At 39.2% G+C, this 19,561-nt stretch overlaps 1 protein-coding gene across 7 annotated transcripts in view; it reads right to left on the reverse strand.

Moving 5' to 3' along the window:
* CEP135 (centrosomal protein 135) overlaps positions 1 to 19,561 on the reverse strand; it is a 111,051-nt gene that overhangs the window by 13,856 nt on the left and 77,634 nt on the right. For all 7 annotated transcript variants that reach the window (XR_006281068.1, XM_043513780.1, XM_043513778.1 and 4 more), the window contains exons 19-23: positions 14,252 to 14,420; positions 11,887 to 11,997; positions 6,046 to 6,231; positions 2,794 to 3,003; positions 1,665 to 1,867 (exon numbers count right to left, since the gene is read on the reverse strand). Coding sequence is in view for 6 of the 7 variants with exons in the window: in XM_043513780.1 (XP_043369715.1) it covers positions 1,665 to 1,867; positions 2,794 to 3,003; positions 6,046 to 6,231; positions 11,887 to 11,997; positions 14,252 to 14,420 (879 nt within the window). In the remaining variant the exon portion in view is untranslated. The remainder of the gene's footprint in view (positions 1 to 1,664; positions 1,868 to 2,793; positions 3,004 to 6,045; positions 6,232 to 11,886; positions 11,998 to 14,251; positions 14,421 to 19,561) is intronic.

Below are 19,561 nucleotides of genomic sequence, written 5' to 3' on the forward strand. Positions count from 1 at the left end.
CTGCACTGAAAAATAAAAATGAAAAATTTTAGAGCATGCAAGTCCACTCAGTCCTACTTCTTGTTCAGCTCAGACAAATAAGGTTGGTTACAATTTGCAGGAGATAATGATGCCCTCTTCTTGTTTACAACATCCCCTGAAAGTGAGAACAGGTGTTCTCGTGGCACTGTTTTAGCCGGTGTTGCAAAATATTTACGTGCCAGATGCGCTAAAGATTCAAACGTCCCTTCATGCTTTAACCACCATTCCAGGGGACATGCATCCATGCTGATGATGGGTTCTGCTCGATAACAATCCAAAGTAGTGCGGACCGATGCATGTTCATTTTCATTATCTGAGTCAGATGCCACCAGCAGAAGGTTGATTTTCTTTTTTGGTGGTTCAGGTTCTGTAGTTTCTGCATCGGAGTATTGCTCTTTTAAGGCTTCTGAAAGCAAGCTCCACAGCTCGTCCCTCTCAGATTTTGGAAGGCACTTCAGATTTTAAACCTAGGTCGAGTGCTGTAGTTATCTTTAGAAATCTCACATTGGTACCTTCTTTGCATTTTGTCAAATCTGCAGTGAAAGTGTTCTTAAAATGAACAACAGGTGCTGGGTCATCATCCGAGACTGCTATAAAAGGAAATATATGGCAGAATTCGGGTAAAACACAGCAGGGGACATACAATTCTGCCCCAAGGAGTTCAGTCAGAAATTTAATTAATGCTTATTTTTTAACAAGCGTCATCAGCATGGAAGCATGTCCTCTGGAATGGTGGCTGAAGCATGAAGGGGCATACGAATGTTTAGCATATCTGGTACAATGCAATGCCGGCTACAAAAATGCCATGCTAATGCCTCTTCTCACTTTCTAGTTGCACTGTAAATAAGAAGAGGGCAGCATTATCTCCCTTAAATGTAAACAAACTTGTTTGTTTTAGTGATTGGCTGAACAAGAAGTAGGACTGAGTGGACTTGTAGGCTCTAAAGTTTTACATTGCTTTGTTTTTGAGTGTGGTCATTAACAACAAAAAAATCTGCACTTTCACAACAAAAAGATTGTACTACAGTACTTGTATGAGGTGAATTGAAAAATACTATTTCTTTCGTTTGTGATTTTTACAGTGCAAATATTTGTAAGTAAAAATAATATAGACTTTGATTTCATTTATAACACAGAATACAATATATATGAAAATGCAGAAAAACATCCAAATATTTAATAAAATTTCAATTGGTATTCTATTATTTAACAGTGCAATTAAAACTGCGATTAATTGCGATTAATTTTTGAGTTAATCGCATGAGTTAACTGCGATTAATCGATAACCCTAGTATTTTTCCCTAACTTCATTTCCTGAAACAGATAAACCTAATCTGACTGAGAAAGTTTCTTTCCTGTAGCTGAAATGCTATTTATAATAGTAACTGGGAGGATGGAAGCCCACGTCAAGAGTCCTTGTTAGTTTGGGGCTCTTATGGAAGATTTGAACACACAAACTCTTCTAACAGGTACACATACAAACAATGATTCTCTCAGAAACAATCTTTTGACCACGCATGGGGGGTTTGATTATGTAAATAAGTGTTTTTATACAGTTCAAAGATTTTTCACAATCAAAATACAAATAAAATAAAAAAAGTAAAAATATTGGAAGAAATGTTGTTGTCTGTTTTAGAACTTACAGTTTGCTCTCTGCAAGTGTTAGCTTATCTTTAAGTAATTGAATTTCTGAATCTTTCTCATGGGATTTTAAATGATTCTGAAACTCTTTGTCTCTGCTAGTAGCCAGCAGTGTTTCAAGATTCTGAATAGTAAGTCGTTCGCTGGACAATTGCTTTTTTAAAAGCTCTGCTTCAGACTTTATATCTTCTAATTCAGCCAGAACCTACGGTATAAAATAATTACTACAGTAAATTTGTTACTAGCCTTACATTTAATGTTCACTATTTATGGAGCATTTTACAAACAGATACACACAGATACGTGTGTGTACAGTTCTCACATTCTCTCTGAAAAAGACTAATTTACAGTTTATAAAATTTTTTTTAACAGACAAGAAATTAAATTAAAATGGGAGTTAAAATTAAATATACGTATCAATTTTAATGTAAGGGTTTAGAAAAAACACATTACAGGAATGTTTTCATAATTCTTCAAATAAGCCTTAGAAACCCAGGAAATTCAGAATTAAGATTAAATGTATACGAAATCTAAATGGTTAAGATGGAAATATTCAGTTAGGGCACCCAAACAATCTTGTGCCTTGTAGTGACAATACAAAAAGGAATAAATCTGGAACCACAAACATTAAAATGCCTTAACCATAATGGTATGTTCAACACGATTATTTTAAACTTAATCTTAACTCTGCTAGTGTCACCATTTTTAACCTGAGGGTTTTTTATTTGTCATATAACTTCAGAATTAGATACATTATATTAATTATTAAAATTAGTCACTTTAATAGACATAAAAACAAACCATCATGATCTAAATAAAACGTATAATGTATAGTAGGTTAATAATCAGTAGAAAATTTAAAGTTTGTACAATATATCAAGAATTAGTGGACTAACACGCATCTGTTTGTTATATCCGTGCGCGCGCGCGCGCGCATGCACACACACTTATTTCCTATTCTAAAGGAGCCCCAGTGAAGCGTATGTGCATGTCAGAAATGATTACTAGTAATCATCATTACTAGTAAGTAGTAAGTAAGAGGAAAAAGGAATTATTAGAGCTCCCCCAAGTAAGGAAATCAAATTGTGTATCTGTGCTATAACAAGAACTATATTAGTCGTTGCTTCTTACCCTTTCATAATCCAGGTTTTTGGATGTTAGCTGGCGTGAAAAATGTTCTTTGCTAGACTCAAGTTTCATGCACAGTTCCCTCACAGAAGCCAGGTCAGCTAATACAGAAGACTTTTCTTCTTGTTCGTATTTGAGATCCTCTTCCAATCTGGACATATTTTTTGTAATTGAAGAGAGTTGAGATTCATATGCTTGGTGTGCATTGATATGCTAAATGAAAACAGACAACAGTTAAGAGGTCATGATTTTTTTCCCCCAGTGTTAAAAGTTGCATAACAAAGTTACATACATTTAAGATCTTTTCCCTGAGCTCTAAACTGAACTTTAGACTAGACTACCTTACTTTTTTTTTTTTTCCTAAACCATGGTTTAAAAAAAAAACAAGAACCCTAAAAACCAGGTTTCTCAGAAACTTTTGCAACCATTTGAAGGACTACACAGATATAAAACAAAATGCAGAAATAGACTATATTGGTGTTTCAGAAGAAAATTAAAAAACTTAAAAATTGAAGACTGAACTCCATCTTTTACTCAACTGCTAATCTTGAACTTAATTGCTCTTTTGTCAATGAATTAAGAACGTCAGATAGAAATGTGGCCCGTCTCTGCTTGGCTGTTAAAATCTTTTTGATCTTCATTCAGAAAGACTGTTTCTTCAAATATGAAATCCTCATTTGATATAACTGGAATAATCTAATATAGATTCATAGATACTAAGGTCAGAAGGGACCACTCTGATCATCTAGTCCGACCTCCTGCACAGCGCAGGCCACAGAATGTCACCCACCACTCCTATGAAAAACCTCACCCATGTCTGAGCTATTGAAGTCCTCAAATCATGGTTCAAAACTTCAAGGAGCAGAGAAGCCTCCCTCCAGTCAACCATGCCCCATGCTACAGAGGAAGGCAAAAAAACCTCCAGGGCCTCTCCAATCTACCCTGGAGGAAAACTCCCTCCCGACCCCAAACATGGCAATCAGCCAAACCCTGAGCACATGGGCAAGATTCACCAGCCAGATACCCAGGAAAGAGTTTTCTATAATATGTTGTTATAAGAACCAAAAGTTTGAACTAATACTTAACTCTGAAAAATATCACAAGAACATTTTGGCCCATGTAGTGAAATGGAATTATTGGAAGATATAGTGGCAATATTTATCCACTTCTGAGATCATGCAATATCTAACTCCTCCATCTTGAAGTCTTCATATAAACTTTACCAAACAGTTCCTCCACAGGAATGTAAACCGGCTCTACTTAACAATAGTTACTCCAAAGGGCAAGATTTTTCACTATGGCATTTTTCACTATGCCATGCAGACATTAATGGCAGAGTTCTACCAGTTACCCATAGAACTCCATAAACCCAATGGAGTTTCCTGGGAATAACTGAGGGTAGAATTTTTGCTGAAGGAAAAATTGCTATGCCGTTCCTTTACTGTTTTTCCTTTCTATTATTTATAGAAGTCCAGGCAGCAGAGCTACAAGTATTTTATGGTTTAGCTGTGGCTGGCCCTAAGCTCTGTGTAAGGTGCAGTAATCTGTAGTGCTTTCCAACGAGTATACAAGTAAGTACAGTAACTCCTCACTTAACATCCTAGTTATGTTCTTGAAAAACGCAACTTTAAGTGAAAAGATGTTAAGCAAATCCAATTTCTTTAAAAGAATTAATGTAAATAGTGGGGGTTAGGCTCCAGGGAATTTTTTTCTGCCAGACAAAAGACATTATATACATATACAGTATAAGTTTTAAATAATTTTAAACAAACAATTGAATACTGTACTCACCAATGATGATTGTGAAGCTTGGTTGAGGAAAGTACGTAGCAGGGTCGCGGCATGGGGGCTTGCCCCGCTCCGCCTGCTGGGCATTCCAGCCGCGAAGCACCGGGCTGGCGGAGCGGGGGAGCCAAACAATATTATAAGGGAGTATTGCAGGACTTTAAAGGAGTATGTTCTCTAATAGGTCAGTGACCTAATAACGAAACAACATTACCTGGGATGACTTTAAGTGAGGAGTTACCGTCAGTGGTGACTAAGAGCCAGAGTCTGCCTTTCCTACTCCAGAGGAGTGTTGCAGCAAATGCCCTCAGGCATACCAGCACAGCTACACTGGCTGGTACATTAGGTGATTGGAGCCAAGGTTTCACCCATTCCCAAACCTTCCCATCCATATACACTGGGTAGGTGGGGAGAGTGGTGTGAGTAACCTCAGAAAAAGAACAGAGGAAACAAAATGCTACAGACATTTCACTATCAACTAATCACAATTAACCATCAAGGATCTTTCAAATACTTCAAAAAATAGATACACATTGTAGTCTTACTGTTCTATTAAATCTATAATACTAAGAAGAATCTTGTACATTTATTTTCTAAAGAACTATGTTTTCTGCTTCCAAAATTGCTGTTCCTATTCAGCCATATCCTGTTGCTGTTTACATGCAAGTATACCTCAGTACTCTATTTCATATGAAATAGAGGTTGTCCATGCTGCCTTACAACTGCTCAGCTACAAAATCAAACTCTGATTCAGGGGATAAAGGTATTGCCGCATTCAAAACCTCAATCTATTCACAAGATTCCACATCAACTTGAGTCCCTAACCACAACACAAAAACTTCTTCAACTCCTCTGATTTATGTAAAATAAATGGTAATTTCAGACGGGGTCCATTGAGCATGTTCAGAGATTTAAGTAACAATAGTATAGCATTACAGAGTGCTAATACTGGTTTGCATTTCTCTGCAGCATCTTGCACAAAGGGGGCCTTGATCTTTGACTTTGGCTACTAGGTACTACTAAGATATCAACACCACCACCACTACTGCCTCTATGATTTCCACATGGAGCCTTTCAGTCAAGGAACTTAACGTGCTTTGAACAAATAATTAATCATGCCCTTGTGAAATACTGCAAGCAAATATCACACCTATTTTATGGATAGGTAACCTAAAAGGCTCTTACATACAGGCAAACAATCTTTTTTCTCCCCCTAACAACTGAAAATCTATCGCTGTGGCATCAGCAGTGAATTAAGCAGAATAGAAATGATACTACTCTAGCCAGAAGTGCAGTTACCATTTCAAATATTCTGTGTCTGCCTTCAAAACATTCAAGGATAAAAGTTAATTTCCATGCAAGCATAGAAAATGTTCCTTATCTTTTATTTAAAGACAAACAAAAAAGCAATTAAGTATAAACGGTTTTCCTTGATAAGATTCAATTTTATTGGGGAGTACTGGTTATTACCTCTTGAATTTCTTTTTCTAAAAGTTCCACTGTCTCTCGTAGATGTCTTCTATCGGTATCGACAGAGAGGAGTTCGAGACGTATTGAGCTGCTTTCTCCCTCAGCTTGATGGGCCTTGACTTCCCAGTCCTCAGCTTGGCTGTGGAGCGTTCGGAACTTCTCTAACAATTCTTGATTTTCTTGATCCTAGTTGAAATAAAATTAATCACTCTACAATAAACTGTGTGTCACCGCAACAAGTGCCTTGTACCTTCCAGTCATTTAACATTCTTTGTGTCTGCAAGTCGCTTCTGTTACACTACTTCAAAGGAAAAGAGTGGCCTTCGCCATATCCCGGACCCTGTAGGCATTCATCTTTGTCTTTCCCTGGACAGAGTACATAGCTTTATTCCTTTTGCAAGTGCCAAGCAGCAAATGTATCCAAGATACAGCAGCCCAACTGAGTTTAAATTAGAAGTGGTTTTTTTAAGCAATTAACAGAATAGACACTTGTTTGATGATACATACCTGTCAAGGACACCACGAAAAATACATTAAAAATATTTTTACCTCATGTTTTACCTCTTAAGGTAGGAATTTCTTGTCATTCTCAAGATCAAAGCTATGTTGTTATTATCATTTCTACCAAAGCTGCAGTGTATCTGGCAAAGATATCCTAAAAGACCATCACCCCGGCCTATTAGCTCATTTTATTAGCTCTTCTAGCTTTAAAGTTTTCAGTCACTACAATAAATACTCAAATCTGGATTACTTTATCCTTCTCTCAATACTCTGTTCTTTTTTCTTTCATCTAAGGGTGCTATCAAAAAGGATCATATTTCTTTCCAATCACCAAGGTCTCTAACAACTTCTTCCTAGCTACATCTCAGGGTTTGTATCCATATTTTTTCTTTGACCTTTCAGCTACTTCAACCACATCCTGCTTATTAAAAATCTTATCCTCCCTTGCTTTTCATGACTCTGTTTTCTCCTGATTCAACTCCTACCTCTCAAATCATTCCTTTGGCATCTCGTGCAGCAGATACTCTTCTCTTCTCTCGATGGAAGTTCTATAGAGCTCCATCTTTGGAGCTTCTTCCATTACACTTTCTTGACACTACTATTTTGTATTACAACCGTGCCTAAAGGTTCCAGTCAGGACTGAGGCCCCATTGTGGTAGGCACAGTACAAGTATATATTTCACATAAAAAAACCCCTACTTTTAACAAATATTCTTAAGGTTTCAAAGTCCAACATCCAAAAGTCAGGAAATGCTAGAATTAAGGTTGCCTGTGCAGCCTTATTCAGCAGCCTTGTGTGTATGCATTTGACATAAAACAGCCTCTGACTATATGATCGCATACAGTTTTTTCTCCATAGGACAACTGCCTCATTCGATGCACAAAATGGATGGTGATCAGTGAGCAGCTATTCAACATTTTGTTTTATCTACATTGGTCAATACATGTATGCTTTGTTTATTAGGCACTATTTGAACACTATTATGAAGACAGGATTATTAATTTCTTCTCAGGCATTTCTATGGCACTTATTATTAGAGTATCTAAATACTTCGCAAAATTATTTTTTTTCACAACATACCTGTGAGATAATGGGGTGGTATAATCCATTTTACAGATAGGGAACTGAATAACAGAGATTAAGTTCAAAAGTGTCCACTAATTTTGGGTGCCCAATTTGAGATGACTAGGACCTGATTTTTCAGAGAATTTAGCATTATATAGAACCTTGTGTTCAAAGCACAGCGCTTATTGGTTTTAGTTGCAGCTGTGAGTGCTCAGCATTTCTGCTTTTGAGTGCTTGACTAACATTATTCATGTTTTTTTTTAATTTAGGGTGTTGTGACAGTCTGTACCCTATGTTCACCCTTTTACAAGACCATATTAAATTTTGTACAAAGCATATTGTGTAAGGTATCATTTGAAAACTCATGATTTACAGATCATTATTGTCCTTGTAAAATATGTGCGGCAACACTGTACGTAAAGATATGAGACTCCATTGTATAATATTATCAAGACATGTTCAAACATGTTCTGGTGGGCAGTCACAAACAAGTTCCCCAGAGAAAAAGGCTAGCCAATGCCTCAGCTAGGTGTCAACGAGATCAAATTTTGATCATCACCTGATTAAGTGGCCAATCTTCATCAGAAGAGTGGATGTGGGCAAAAGATCTACATTTTGACAAAGAAGAAGCAGCTTAAGGTTCCTGGCAACACCAAATTTCTGTCTCCCAAATATCAGCAAGAGATGATTCTTGTGCAAGAGAAAGGGTTCTGAGGGGAGAGGACAGATGCCCCAAATCATCTTCTCCCTTTCTCTTTACCAACAGCATCAACAACACTTGAAGAAAAGATGCCACACTGGATCGGGGGGAGATCCTGACTGAAGGATTTAGACAGAAAAACTGTTGGAATTTGTATTTCCTTGTAATCAATTCTGATTAATATGCCTCATTACTTGTAGTGACTTAAAATATATATCTTTCTGAAGCGGATACATTTGTTTTGTTGTTTTATCTAAACTAGAGTATTTGGATTCAAATGTTTGGGAGACTCCATTTGGGATAACAGGATTTGTACATAGCATTTTTCTATTAATAAACGACAGGCTTTGTATGAGCTTGTATTGTCCAGGAGGATTCTGGGCAGTACAAGATTCAGATTTCTGGGGGAAAGTCCAGGAATAGATCTCACTTCTCCCTGTTTGTAGAAGTAAAGGACCAGTGTCATATTTTCCAACATTATGAGGACATAATAACACTGGATAAATGGGAGAAAGGCTTTGAAAGTGTCTTGGACTGCCTGTAATTCCAGAACACTGATGTGTATCCTGGCCTCTCATCATGTCCAAGTGCCCTGTGCTGTGTGGCAATCCATGTGAGTTCTCCAGCCTAAGAGGGAAGCAGCTATAAGATTGTCCTGTATGGTGAAGGGGAAAAGGAAACGAATACCCAAAAATACTTGGTGGCAATTTTCCCACCATAGTAGAGATGATGTTAATTTGTGGGAACTGTTACCATGGTGTTCACAGACTCTTTGCTTATTGAGTACGCTTGAAGCCATGCTTGTAGGCAACAAAGGTGGAGTCTGGCAAATGGCACAATGTATGTTCATGAAGTCAAATGTTCCAGGTGAGAAAGAGAAATTTTGATTGGTGTTCAAGGGTTGTTCATGACCTGATCTATGAGGACGTTCTCTGCTTGGAATCTGTCCATCAGCAGATAAGCCCTTACCGTGACTGAATTTAGGGATGCTCTGATGAAGTCTTTAGTTTGTGCTGGAGTGAAAGCAGACTTCTCCAGGTTTATGCTGACCCATAGGGAAGACAAGAACTGAAGCATTGAAGAAGTTGACTCATAGGCTTCTTGACTTATATTGGCAACGAGAAGCCAGTCATTGAGATTGGGAAAATGGTGAAACCACACCTGACATGAGCTGCTACTACCATAAAGACCTTGGTAAAGACCCTGGAGTGGTTGCAAGGCCAAAAGGGAGCACTCTGTATAGAAAGCAATTAGGGCCTACTATGAATCTGAGAAAATGCCTCTGAGTGGGGCGAGCATACACATGAAAGTACGTGTCCTTAATATCAAGAGCTGTAAATTAAGTTCCTTTTCTAGGTATGGAATTATAGATGCTAGTGTGAATATGCAAAATTCCAGTTTGAGAATAGAGTGATTGAGATGGTGGAAATTGAGAATGGGTTCAGCCACCGTTGTTTTTTTGTTGTTGTGTGGTTTTTTTTTTTTTTAAGTATTAGAAGGAATGATGAGTAAAATCGCTTTCCTTGGTGCTGAAGAGGTACCTGATCTATTGCTTCTTACCATAGGAGGGATTCGACCTTTTGTTTGAGAATCTCCTCATGAGAATGGCCCATGAAATAGGCAAAGACAGGAGTTTTGGAGGGGATAGGTAAGTAAGTTTGATCGCATAACCAGAATGGATGATGTCTATTACCCACTTGTCTGCTATTATTTCATTCCAGTTGTGGGAAAAGAGTGCCATTAAGAAAGGTCAAAGAGTGGTTGTGAAGTCCCCCAACAGTATGGGGTACAATTGGTTCGAGACAGGTGCTGAGGTGGAGGTTGGTTCCATACAGATCCTAGTTTCTTGTCTAAGAAGGTATCTTTCAGAGTAGGAGACACAGGTTCTTCTGGTGGTTCAGTGTCTCCTGAGAAAGAAAAGACCAATTCTGTGTCTACTGGAGGTACAGTTATGCTGGAAGTAAATAATGGCTGGAAGATGCAAAGGAGACAGACTCCTTCCATAACTTGCATATATTGGTGGAGTCAGGACCTGATAGAAATGGTCTCAGAATCAGAGAAAGCAAAAATGTCATCAAGTACAGAGTACTTTCCCGGGAATGCGAGGGGTCCTGTTCACTCAAACTGATGGACCTGGAGCAGTTTGTACCATCGTTTGGTGAAGCAGTGCCGGTACCATTAGTGGCTGAGGTTCCTGATGGTACCATTGGTTCCCGGTGTTTAAGTTTAGTTGGTATTGGAGGTACTGTTGCCACTGTAGTGTGGTCTGGTACTGTCAGAGCCCTGGATTTGTGAGCTTTCTTGTGACAAACCTGAGACTTAGGATATTCCAAGTCCTTGTGGGCTAAGCAAGAAGACTTACTCGACTTAGGGAGGGCTCTATCTGACTTCTTTGAAGTGGGCTTAGAGGAGGATTTTCTCTAGCGTTTAAGAGAATGCTCCTTGTCTTCCCAACAAGGCCATAACAAGTGATCTGTGGAAGTAGATTCCATTGCTCCTAAGTCAGGCCAATGCACAGGAGGCAGTCCCCTGACTGGAGTCCAACTGTGGCCTCATGGCTTTCTCCATAAGGTGCTTCTTAAGATGAAGTTCCCACTCTCTAGGGGAAGAGTAGCAGATTCTGCACTTTGCCATGATGTGAGCTTCCCATAGGCTGTACAGGCAGTGTTGATCACTTCTGCTGACCAAGAAGGAGTGCAGGAAAGAAGTATAGATTTTGAAGCCCAGAGTTCTAGGCATAGTCCAGTACTGGTAATGAGATATGGGGAGGGAGAATTCCCCAGGATAGGGAATCTAGCTACATACTATAGAGTAAAATTCGAAACCATTTACAATACATATATTTACAGACTGAAGAATAAAAACAGAAAGAGAAAGTTCCGGGCACTGGAGGATTCAACCTTAGCCAAGCAGTGATAAGAAGGAATGGGAGAGGCAATTGGTCTGCTCTGTTCATTATCTCCTTGGCTGGAGGCATGAGGAGAGCAAGGGCACATGTGCAGACTAATGGACCCTGCTTTCAAAAATTCTCTGACTTCGGGCCATAGAGAGCACCCATACCCACCGTGGAATATACAGAGACCACCACTCGAAGAACATCACTGTATTTTTTTGATTCTAATAATTTCCGAAGCAGATTTTTTTTTTTTACTTTGCAAATTTGGAAATATTTGTTCATTGATTTGTGTGTACAGTGAAAATGACATTTATAGATAAAAATCTAATCCTTCTAAGCCTGATTAAAAATGATCATTAGATCTTGCTTTGTTGCTCATAGCAAGGAAGTAATGCTAGAAATATATCACTATCTATGCTGTAAAACATCCAACCAACCAAATATGAGGATGCTTCTCCTCACCATTGCTGACAATGTAACTGTTATTTATGAAGTCTGCCAGACTGTCTTAAAGCCTGTAATCTAACAGGGTTTTCCATACATACATTACTAGCTTTAAAATAAAGTGAAATTTACATCTACAAATCTTAATTTTATTGTAGGCTAATTAAAACACGTCATAATTGAAACATTTATTAAAAACACACAAATGCCAATTTACAGACTTTATTTCCTCACCTTTGAAGCCATTAAGCTTTCAAATCTGGAGACTTCAGTTATGTAATTATGAACTCTAGTCTTCATTTCTTCTTTTTCATGTATTGCTTCTTCTAGTTCAGTAGTGACTGTCTAAAGAGATTACATGAAAACTGAATAGTTTATTAAAATAAAATATACTAAAGTAAGCATGCCTGTGAAGTGCCCTATATTTTACTTTATTCTGTTTTGGAGTTGTTCATTCAGTAAATCTGATTTCCATACACCACCCTGTTAAACTCTACATTGATCAGGACATGGAGGTGAATGAACAACAGAGAATGGATTTTAATTGGCAGGCCACAACTTTATTTAACAAAACACCTGGGAAATAGTGTTATGCCCCCCTGTTTTCACATACCACTTATTCCACTAGATTCAACTTGGGAGAGTTTAAACAGGCAAGGGTGGAGGGGATAAGAGCCAACCAGCTAGCCCATTCTTACATCCCCAGCCAATTGAAAGGTAGTTTGCCCCTGGGGGGAGAAGGAGGACAGCCCCCGCCCTGTGAACATCCATTAAAGTTCTTTCAAGATCCCTCCCCTTTTGACTATAGGGGAGTGGCATTTTCCCTACTTTCTCAGTTGAGTAATCTGAAGCAGAGAGGGAGGAGTGACCTAAGCAACAGACTCTTATTGTTACTTTCACAAGGTCTCCGTTTACACAGTTTTCAAATTAATGTTCATGACTCAAAAATCAGAAGATTAACAAAGTGGCTGAAACTTAGACTGAACCACAACCAGAAAGAATTTTTTTGTGGAGCATCTAAATTAGCATTTGTTATAGTGCTGGTTAATTCAAACTAACTAGGAATCAATTAATTTGAGTTACAACACAACCAAAAGCTTCAGTCAGATAATTTGAGTTATATTAATATATCCTATGACCCAATATTTTGCAAGTTAAAAAAAACAAAAACAAAAATTTGTTTAGAACTTTTTTTTTATACTTCAGTAATCCATATCCAAATTTATTTTACAATTAGAAATAATGTTTTTCTTAATGGAGAATGAAGCATTCGCTAGGTTTAAAAAAATTGTAATGGTTTTGAAAAGGACTTTTTGAGCAAACTCAAACACTATGCCATAGAATCATAGAATATCAGGGTTGGAAGGGACCTCAGAAGATCATGTAGTCCAACCCCCTGCTCAAAGCAGGACCAATCCCCAATTTTTGCCCCAGATCCCTAAATGGCCCCCTCAAGGATTGAACTCACAACCCTGGGTTTAGCAGACCAATGCTCAAGCCACCGAGCTAACCCTTCCCCCATCTTTCTTACTGATTTAATTATGACCATCATATTTAAATTACAGCTGTTCTGATGCTTGAACCCCAGGTTGCACAAAATTTGAAAGACGTTGATGCACCAAAAGGTCAGTCAAACCTGATAAGTTCCTTAAACTGTCTCCATTTTACATGTAGACAGGTGGATTAACATTCTTCTTTAATTCACAAGACCACCTTCTGAAGTGTAATTATTACATGGCATGTCTTAAAAGCCAATGGTGCATTAAGAAAATAAGCATATTCTCAAAGTGTTAGAAGTTAATTCAGTGTGGGTCCTCTGATGGACACAATCAGTCCAACAAGATGGGTTTTCATCTACATTGCATTTGAAGAGGTACAAGCAACAAATAAAAACTTAAATTTCAGCCTAAAAATACATTTTCAAAGAGCTAGGATTGCCTGAGACAGAAAGAGTTTAGAATGGAAAGTCCATCTCTATTTTAACTATAATGTTTCATATATGACAATGGTGTAATAAAATAATAATAATATGCATGCTGAAAGCTCACTGCTATACATGTTGGCCTTTTTCTACACACATTGAAGGACACTGCCATGTAATAAGGGGTTTATTCTCCTATCAAAGGTGTGGGGAAAATTATGCATGTAAATGCCACACATGTCAATGGGAGAACAAACCTTTTGGTATTTGAGAGGATAATATAAGAATTGAATGCATTTTGATTCCACAGGTGATCAAATAAATGAACAAGTTCTTAAATTTACAGATATTTAAATTCAGCCTAAATATGTTCATTTCAACTCAACTGTTCTTAATATTCTAGTATTCACAAGAATGCAGAACAGCAAAATATTCAAAATGCATAATAGACTAGAGCGGTTTTGGATTTAGTAATACATGCAGACGAAATACAAGTAATCTCTGATGCAGAGATGGTGTTATCCCACTGCCCCCTCCCCTAAACACACAATAAAAAAGTGAATGGGGGGGCGGGGGGGGGGCTTGAGCTGCTCGGGGTCCTAAGCAATTGCTTACTCTGCTTATGCCCAACGCCAGCTCTGCTTTTGTGTACTTCATTATCAGGCACTACTTTCATACCTGGTTTTCTCTGGTCATTATCGCTAGATCATTTTGTAATCTTCTGTTTTCCTTCAGAGCCATTTCCTTCACTCTTCCAGTTTCTGCAAGCTCTACCTGAGATGCATCAAGCTGGCGACGGAGACTAGCTATCTCCCGATCTCTGTTACTCAGCGCCTCCTTTAGTTGGCTATCAAATGGGTGATTTTGAAAACCTTAAATAAAATTTCCCTTCTTGCATTATAGCATATACTGCTTCAAAATGTTAGATAAGCTCTGAATATACAAAAGCATTAGTAGCAACTTACTAATTTATTTATCGTTTGGAAGGTAACTATAAACCAGTGATATTCAGACCTCAGTAGCTCAAGAGCCAAATTAACAATCAATATTACACAAAAGAGCCATGGTAGTGTGAATTTGTTTAATTTACTACTTATATAGAATATAAAATAATATATTATTCTCTCAGCAAAATCACTGACCAAATATTCTACAATTGGTTTATAACATAGTAAAAGGTTTCAGAGTAGCAGCCGTGTTAGTCTGTATCCGCAAAAAGAACAGGAGTACTTGTGACACCTTAGAGACTAACAAATTTATTAGACCAGAAGCTTTCGTGAGCTACAGCTTACTTCATCGGATGCATCCATTCTATGCATCCGATGAAGTAAGCTGTAGCTCACGAAAGCTTCTGGTCTAATAAATTTGTTAGTCTTTAACATAGTAAAAGCATCTTGACTGGTTAATAATTAAACTCGCACAGTGTTTTAATATCATGTGCTGCAAAGAGGCCACAGGAGACACATTAAAGAGCCACTTGTGGCTCCCAAACCTCAGTCTGAGTATCACTGTTGTAAACAAATTATCACTACATGGATCTTGTGCCCCCACATGTGATGGATTAAAATTTGCATAGCTCAGAGTAAACTGTTGAACTGCCTACCAGCACAAAGTGCTTAACTGCTTGCTGTGCCTTGGGCAAGTCATCACTGAAGCATGTAGAACTGTTGAGGATTGGGTGAAATGTCATTAAAACTGGTGGGTGTAACTGCCATCCTTCATGTAAGAAGGCTGTAAGTAGATCTGGACAGAAATTTTCTGACTAACAGTTTTTCCATTGAAAAATACTGATTCATCAAACCCAAAACTTCTCCTTTAAAAGGGGTGGTTTCAACAAAAAAAAACTTTTGTCAGGAAGGGTTCTCAGGACCAGGATGGAATTCCTGCTCAAAACCGGAGAAAGAGAGAGATTTCCACATGGCACTCACCGAGGCTGCTGGTGGCATAAGCTAAGAAGATGCAAGTCATTGAATTAGGCACAACAGGGACATGAACCTAGGTTTCCCACATCCCACTTGAGTGTCCTAATAATTCTCCTGTGAGTCTCTCTCTATCTCTCTCTCCTGGTGGAGCTGTTTAACTTTGTATAAATAATTAAATATTTATTGGGTTAGAAAAAGAAAGACCGACTATAGCTCAGTGGTCCGGGCACTTATCTGTTATGTGGGAGATGCAGGTTAAAGTCCCTGGTCCAGTGCATAATTTATTTATTTATACAAAGTGGAACCGCTCAACAGAAGAGACAGACTCACCTGGAACAGCCAATAATCTGGAAGTTAGGGCACTCACCTGAAATATGGAAGACCTAAGTTCAAGTCCCTGCTATGCCTGGTTCTCCCATGTCTCTGCATCCCAGGTGAGTGACAAAACAACCAAACTATGGGGGACAAAGAGGGGAAATGGATTTCAATTTTTTTTTTTGAAAGGTTGGTTTCATCCCACTATGGAATGGGAAATTTTTCAAAATTGCTGAACTTCTTAGGCAAATTGTTTCCTATTCAGCAATGGCACAAGGAACAGTTAAGTTCCTTTGTAAAACAATAACAGCTTCTATCCCAAACACAGGCATGGCAATGCCCAAAACAAGGGCATTCAGGAATTTAAATTAAGTGAGTGGTGGGGGCTAGGTCAGGTATTGTTTCTAATAGAGGTTACGTGCATGTATGTGAGAGAGATGCAGAGAAATGCTCCAATCCCTCAGACAGAGGCAAACACATACAGGATCTCTATCAAGCGTTCTTAAAACTACAGTACCCATCTGGTGAAGTTAAGAAACAGACTGACAGAGCCAGAAAGGTACCCAGAAGTCACCTACTACAAGACAGGCCCAACAAAGAAAATAACAGAACGCCACTAGCTGTCACCTTCAGCCCCCAACTAAAACCTCTCCAGCGCATCATCAAGGATCTACAACCTATCCTAAAGGACGATCCCTTACTCTCACAGACCTTGGGAGACAGGGCAGTCCTCTCTTACAGACAGCCCCCAACCTTAAGCAAATACTCACCAGCAACTACACACCACACAACAAAAACACTAACCCAGGAACCAAACCCTGCAACAAACCCCGGTGCCAACTCTGTCCACATATCTATTCAAGGGACACCATCATAGGACCTAACCACATCAGCCACACCATCAGGGGCTCGTTAACCTGCACATCTACTAATGTGATATATGCCATCATGTGCCAGCAATGCCCCTCTGCAATGTACATTGGCCAAACCGGACAGTCTCTATGCAAAAGAATAAATGGACACAAATCTGACATCAGGAATTATAACATTCAAAAACCAGTTGGAAAACACTTCAACCTCCTGGTCACTCAATAACAGACTTAAAAGTGGCAATTCTTCAACAAAAAAACTTCAAAAACAGACTCCAACATTAAACTGCAGAACTGGAATTAATTTGCAAACTGGACACCATCAAATTAGGCCTGAATAAAGACTGGGAGTGGATGGGTCATTACAAAAACTAATTTTACCATAATAATTTCCTCCTACTGTTACTCACACCTTCTTGTCAACTGTTTGAAATGGGCTACCCTCATTAACACTACAAAAGTGATTTTTCCTCCCTTGGTATTCTACTGTTAATTGAATTGTCTCATTAGACTGACCCCCCACTTGATGGGCAACTCCCTTCTTTACATGTACTATGTATATATATACACACACACACCTGCTACTGTATTTTCCACTCCATACATCTGATGAAGTGGGTTCTAGCCCATGAAATTTATGCCCAAATAAATTCGTTAGTCTCTAAGGTGCCACAAGGACTCCTCGTTGTTTTCACAGAAACAGAGAAAGAGCAGGAAGCCAGACACAGCCTGAACAAGGACTGACAGCATAGCTGAAAAAAACCTAGAGAAAGCTTTTGGGCTGAGTGCTGGCTGAAAGGGGCCTGGAGCAGTGAGAAAAAAAACACACTAATCTTTTCTAACTGCTGTTCTTCTCGATGCATTCCACATGTCCATTTCACTCTTGGTGGGACTGTGTCTTGCACACCATTGTTGGAAAGGTTTCCCTCAGTGTTACCCGTTGGGACAGCTCAAGTGCCCTCTATTACCACACGCCACTATGAGCTCATATGAAAGGCCTAGCTGCCTCAGAGTTCTCACAGATCCTTCTTGCCAAGCGGGTTGTGCAATGGATATGTGCAACACATCTTGAAGGAGAATAGTCACAAAAGGTCAGTAAACCTTTTTTCTTTGAGTGATTGCACATGTGCATTCCATTCTTGGTGACTCACAAGCTGTAATGTAGGAGGAAGGATCAGAGTTCATGTACACATAGACTGGAGTGCAACTCATCCAAATTTAGCATTTTCTCTGGCATACTGAATAATGGAATAACGGGATGCAAAGACGTGAACTGAAGACCAGATTGCCACTCTACAAATGTCCTGGATAGGGACTTGAACAAGGAACACGGTTGAGGCTGCTTACGATCTTGTGGAATGTGCCGATAGTTTGGCAGCCAGGGAAATACCTGCCAGATCATAACAAACATGAATGCATGAAGTTATCCAAAATGAAAGTCTCTGCAAAGAGACTGAGAGACACTTCATTCTGTCTGGTATGACAACGAACAGTTGGGTTGACAAACAAAACTGTTTAGTCCTGTCTATGTGGAATGCCAACGTTCTTCTAACATCTCAGGTGTGCAGATGATGTTTCTTTCTATATGTATGAGATTTTGGGTAAAACGTAGGTAAGTAAATTTTCTGATTAATATGAAAATTAGATATCACTTTAAGGACATAAACAGGATTATATAAGGCCGTTTGGATGTCAGTGCATCCTAGAAACTGGAATCGTCTCCTCAAGCATCCCATCAAAACATATGCTTAGCACCCCTTGGGGGTGTCAAAGAGAAGGCATTAATGCAGAAGCAGAAGGAGAGGGAGGTCTACGTATATAACCCCAACTCTTCTTTCTCTCCAGGTCCTGCCAAGGAGCAGCAACAGAGTAATGGTGGGTCTGCTGTGGGAAGAAGTGCTTTCTGGGTAGGGCTGGAGTATAGAACCCCAGAGACTTTAGAGTTCCACTAAAGTCTTTCAAGCCCTGGAGCTTAGGGTCAGTTTGCCCCGAAAACAGCAAGGACCCTTCAAAGTCTGTTGGACCTCCTATGTAAGCCTTAAGGTTTGCAGCCATGAGCTCTTACATATGCGCACTGGACAAGCCATGGATCTAGCCACAAAGTCCACTGCATCCAATACAGCCTGCAGTGAAAATCTAGCTACAGATTTCCCTTCTTCAAATAACGAGAACTCCTGCCTAGTGTCCTCTGGCAGCATGTCTCTAAATTTTAAAATGGAATCCCAAACATTAAAATCATACTGACCCAATAGCGCTTGCTGGTTGGCAATCCTGAGTTGCAATCTCCCAGTTAAATAAACTTTTCTACCAAATAAATCAATTTTTTTTTTTGGCATCATTTGATTTGGGGGTCGCCCTTTGTTGTCCTTGCCATTCCCTTTCACTAGTCGCAGACACCACCAAAGAGCCCAGAGGAATGAAAATATAAGCGTTCAGACCTCTGGGAAGGCACATCGTACTTACATTCGGCTCTTCTTGAGGTAGGGGGAAGGGATAAAGGGATCTGCCAGAGAGCCTTAATAGGGTCCATAATTGCCTTGTTAATAGGTAAGGCCACTCTCGAAGGCCCTGCTGTGGCCAAAATATCAACCAGGCAGTGTGAGGATTCTTTAACCTCCTCCATCTGGATCCCCAGGCTTAAGGCCACCCTCTTTAACAACTCTTGGGGGGATCTTATCTTCTCAGAGGGCCTCCTCCAGATGACTATTACAGGAAAGCAGGAAAAGGCAGACAGCCCAGGCTGAGGCTACTCTTCCTCCACTAGTTTTCCAGCAAGGTCCTCGTGAACCACCTCTTGCTGCTCAGTACCAGGCTCAGGAACAGGCAATAACTGGTGAGTAACTTGCCCCACGCCTCTCCGAGGACACAGAACACGAATGTCT

The sequence above is a fragment of the Dermochelys coriacea genome, chromosome 4, assembly GCF_009764565.3.
Source record: "Dermochelys coriacea isolate rDerCor1 chromosome 4, rDerCor1.pri.v4, whole genome shotgun sequence".
Lineage (NCBI taxonomy): Eukaryota > Metazoa > Chordata > Testudines > Dermochelyidae > Dermochelys > Dermochelys coriacea.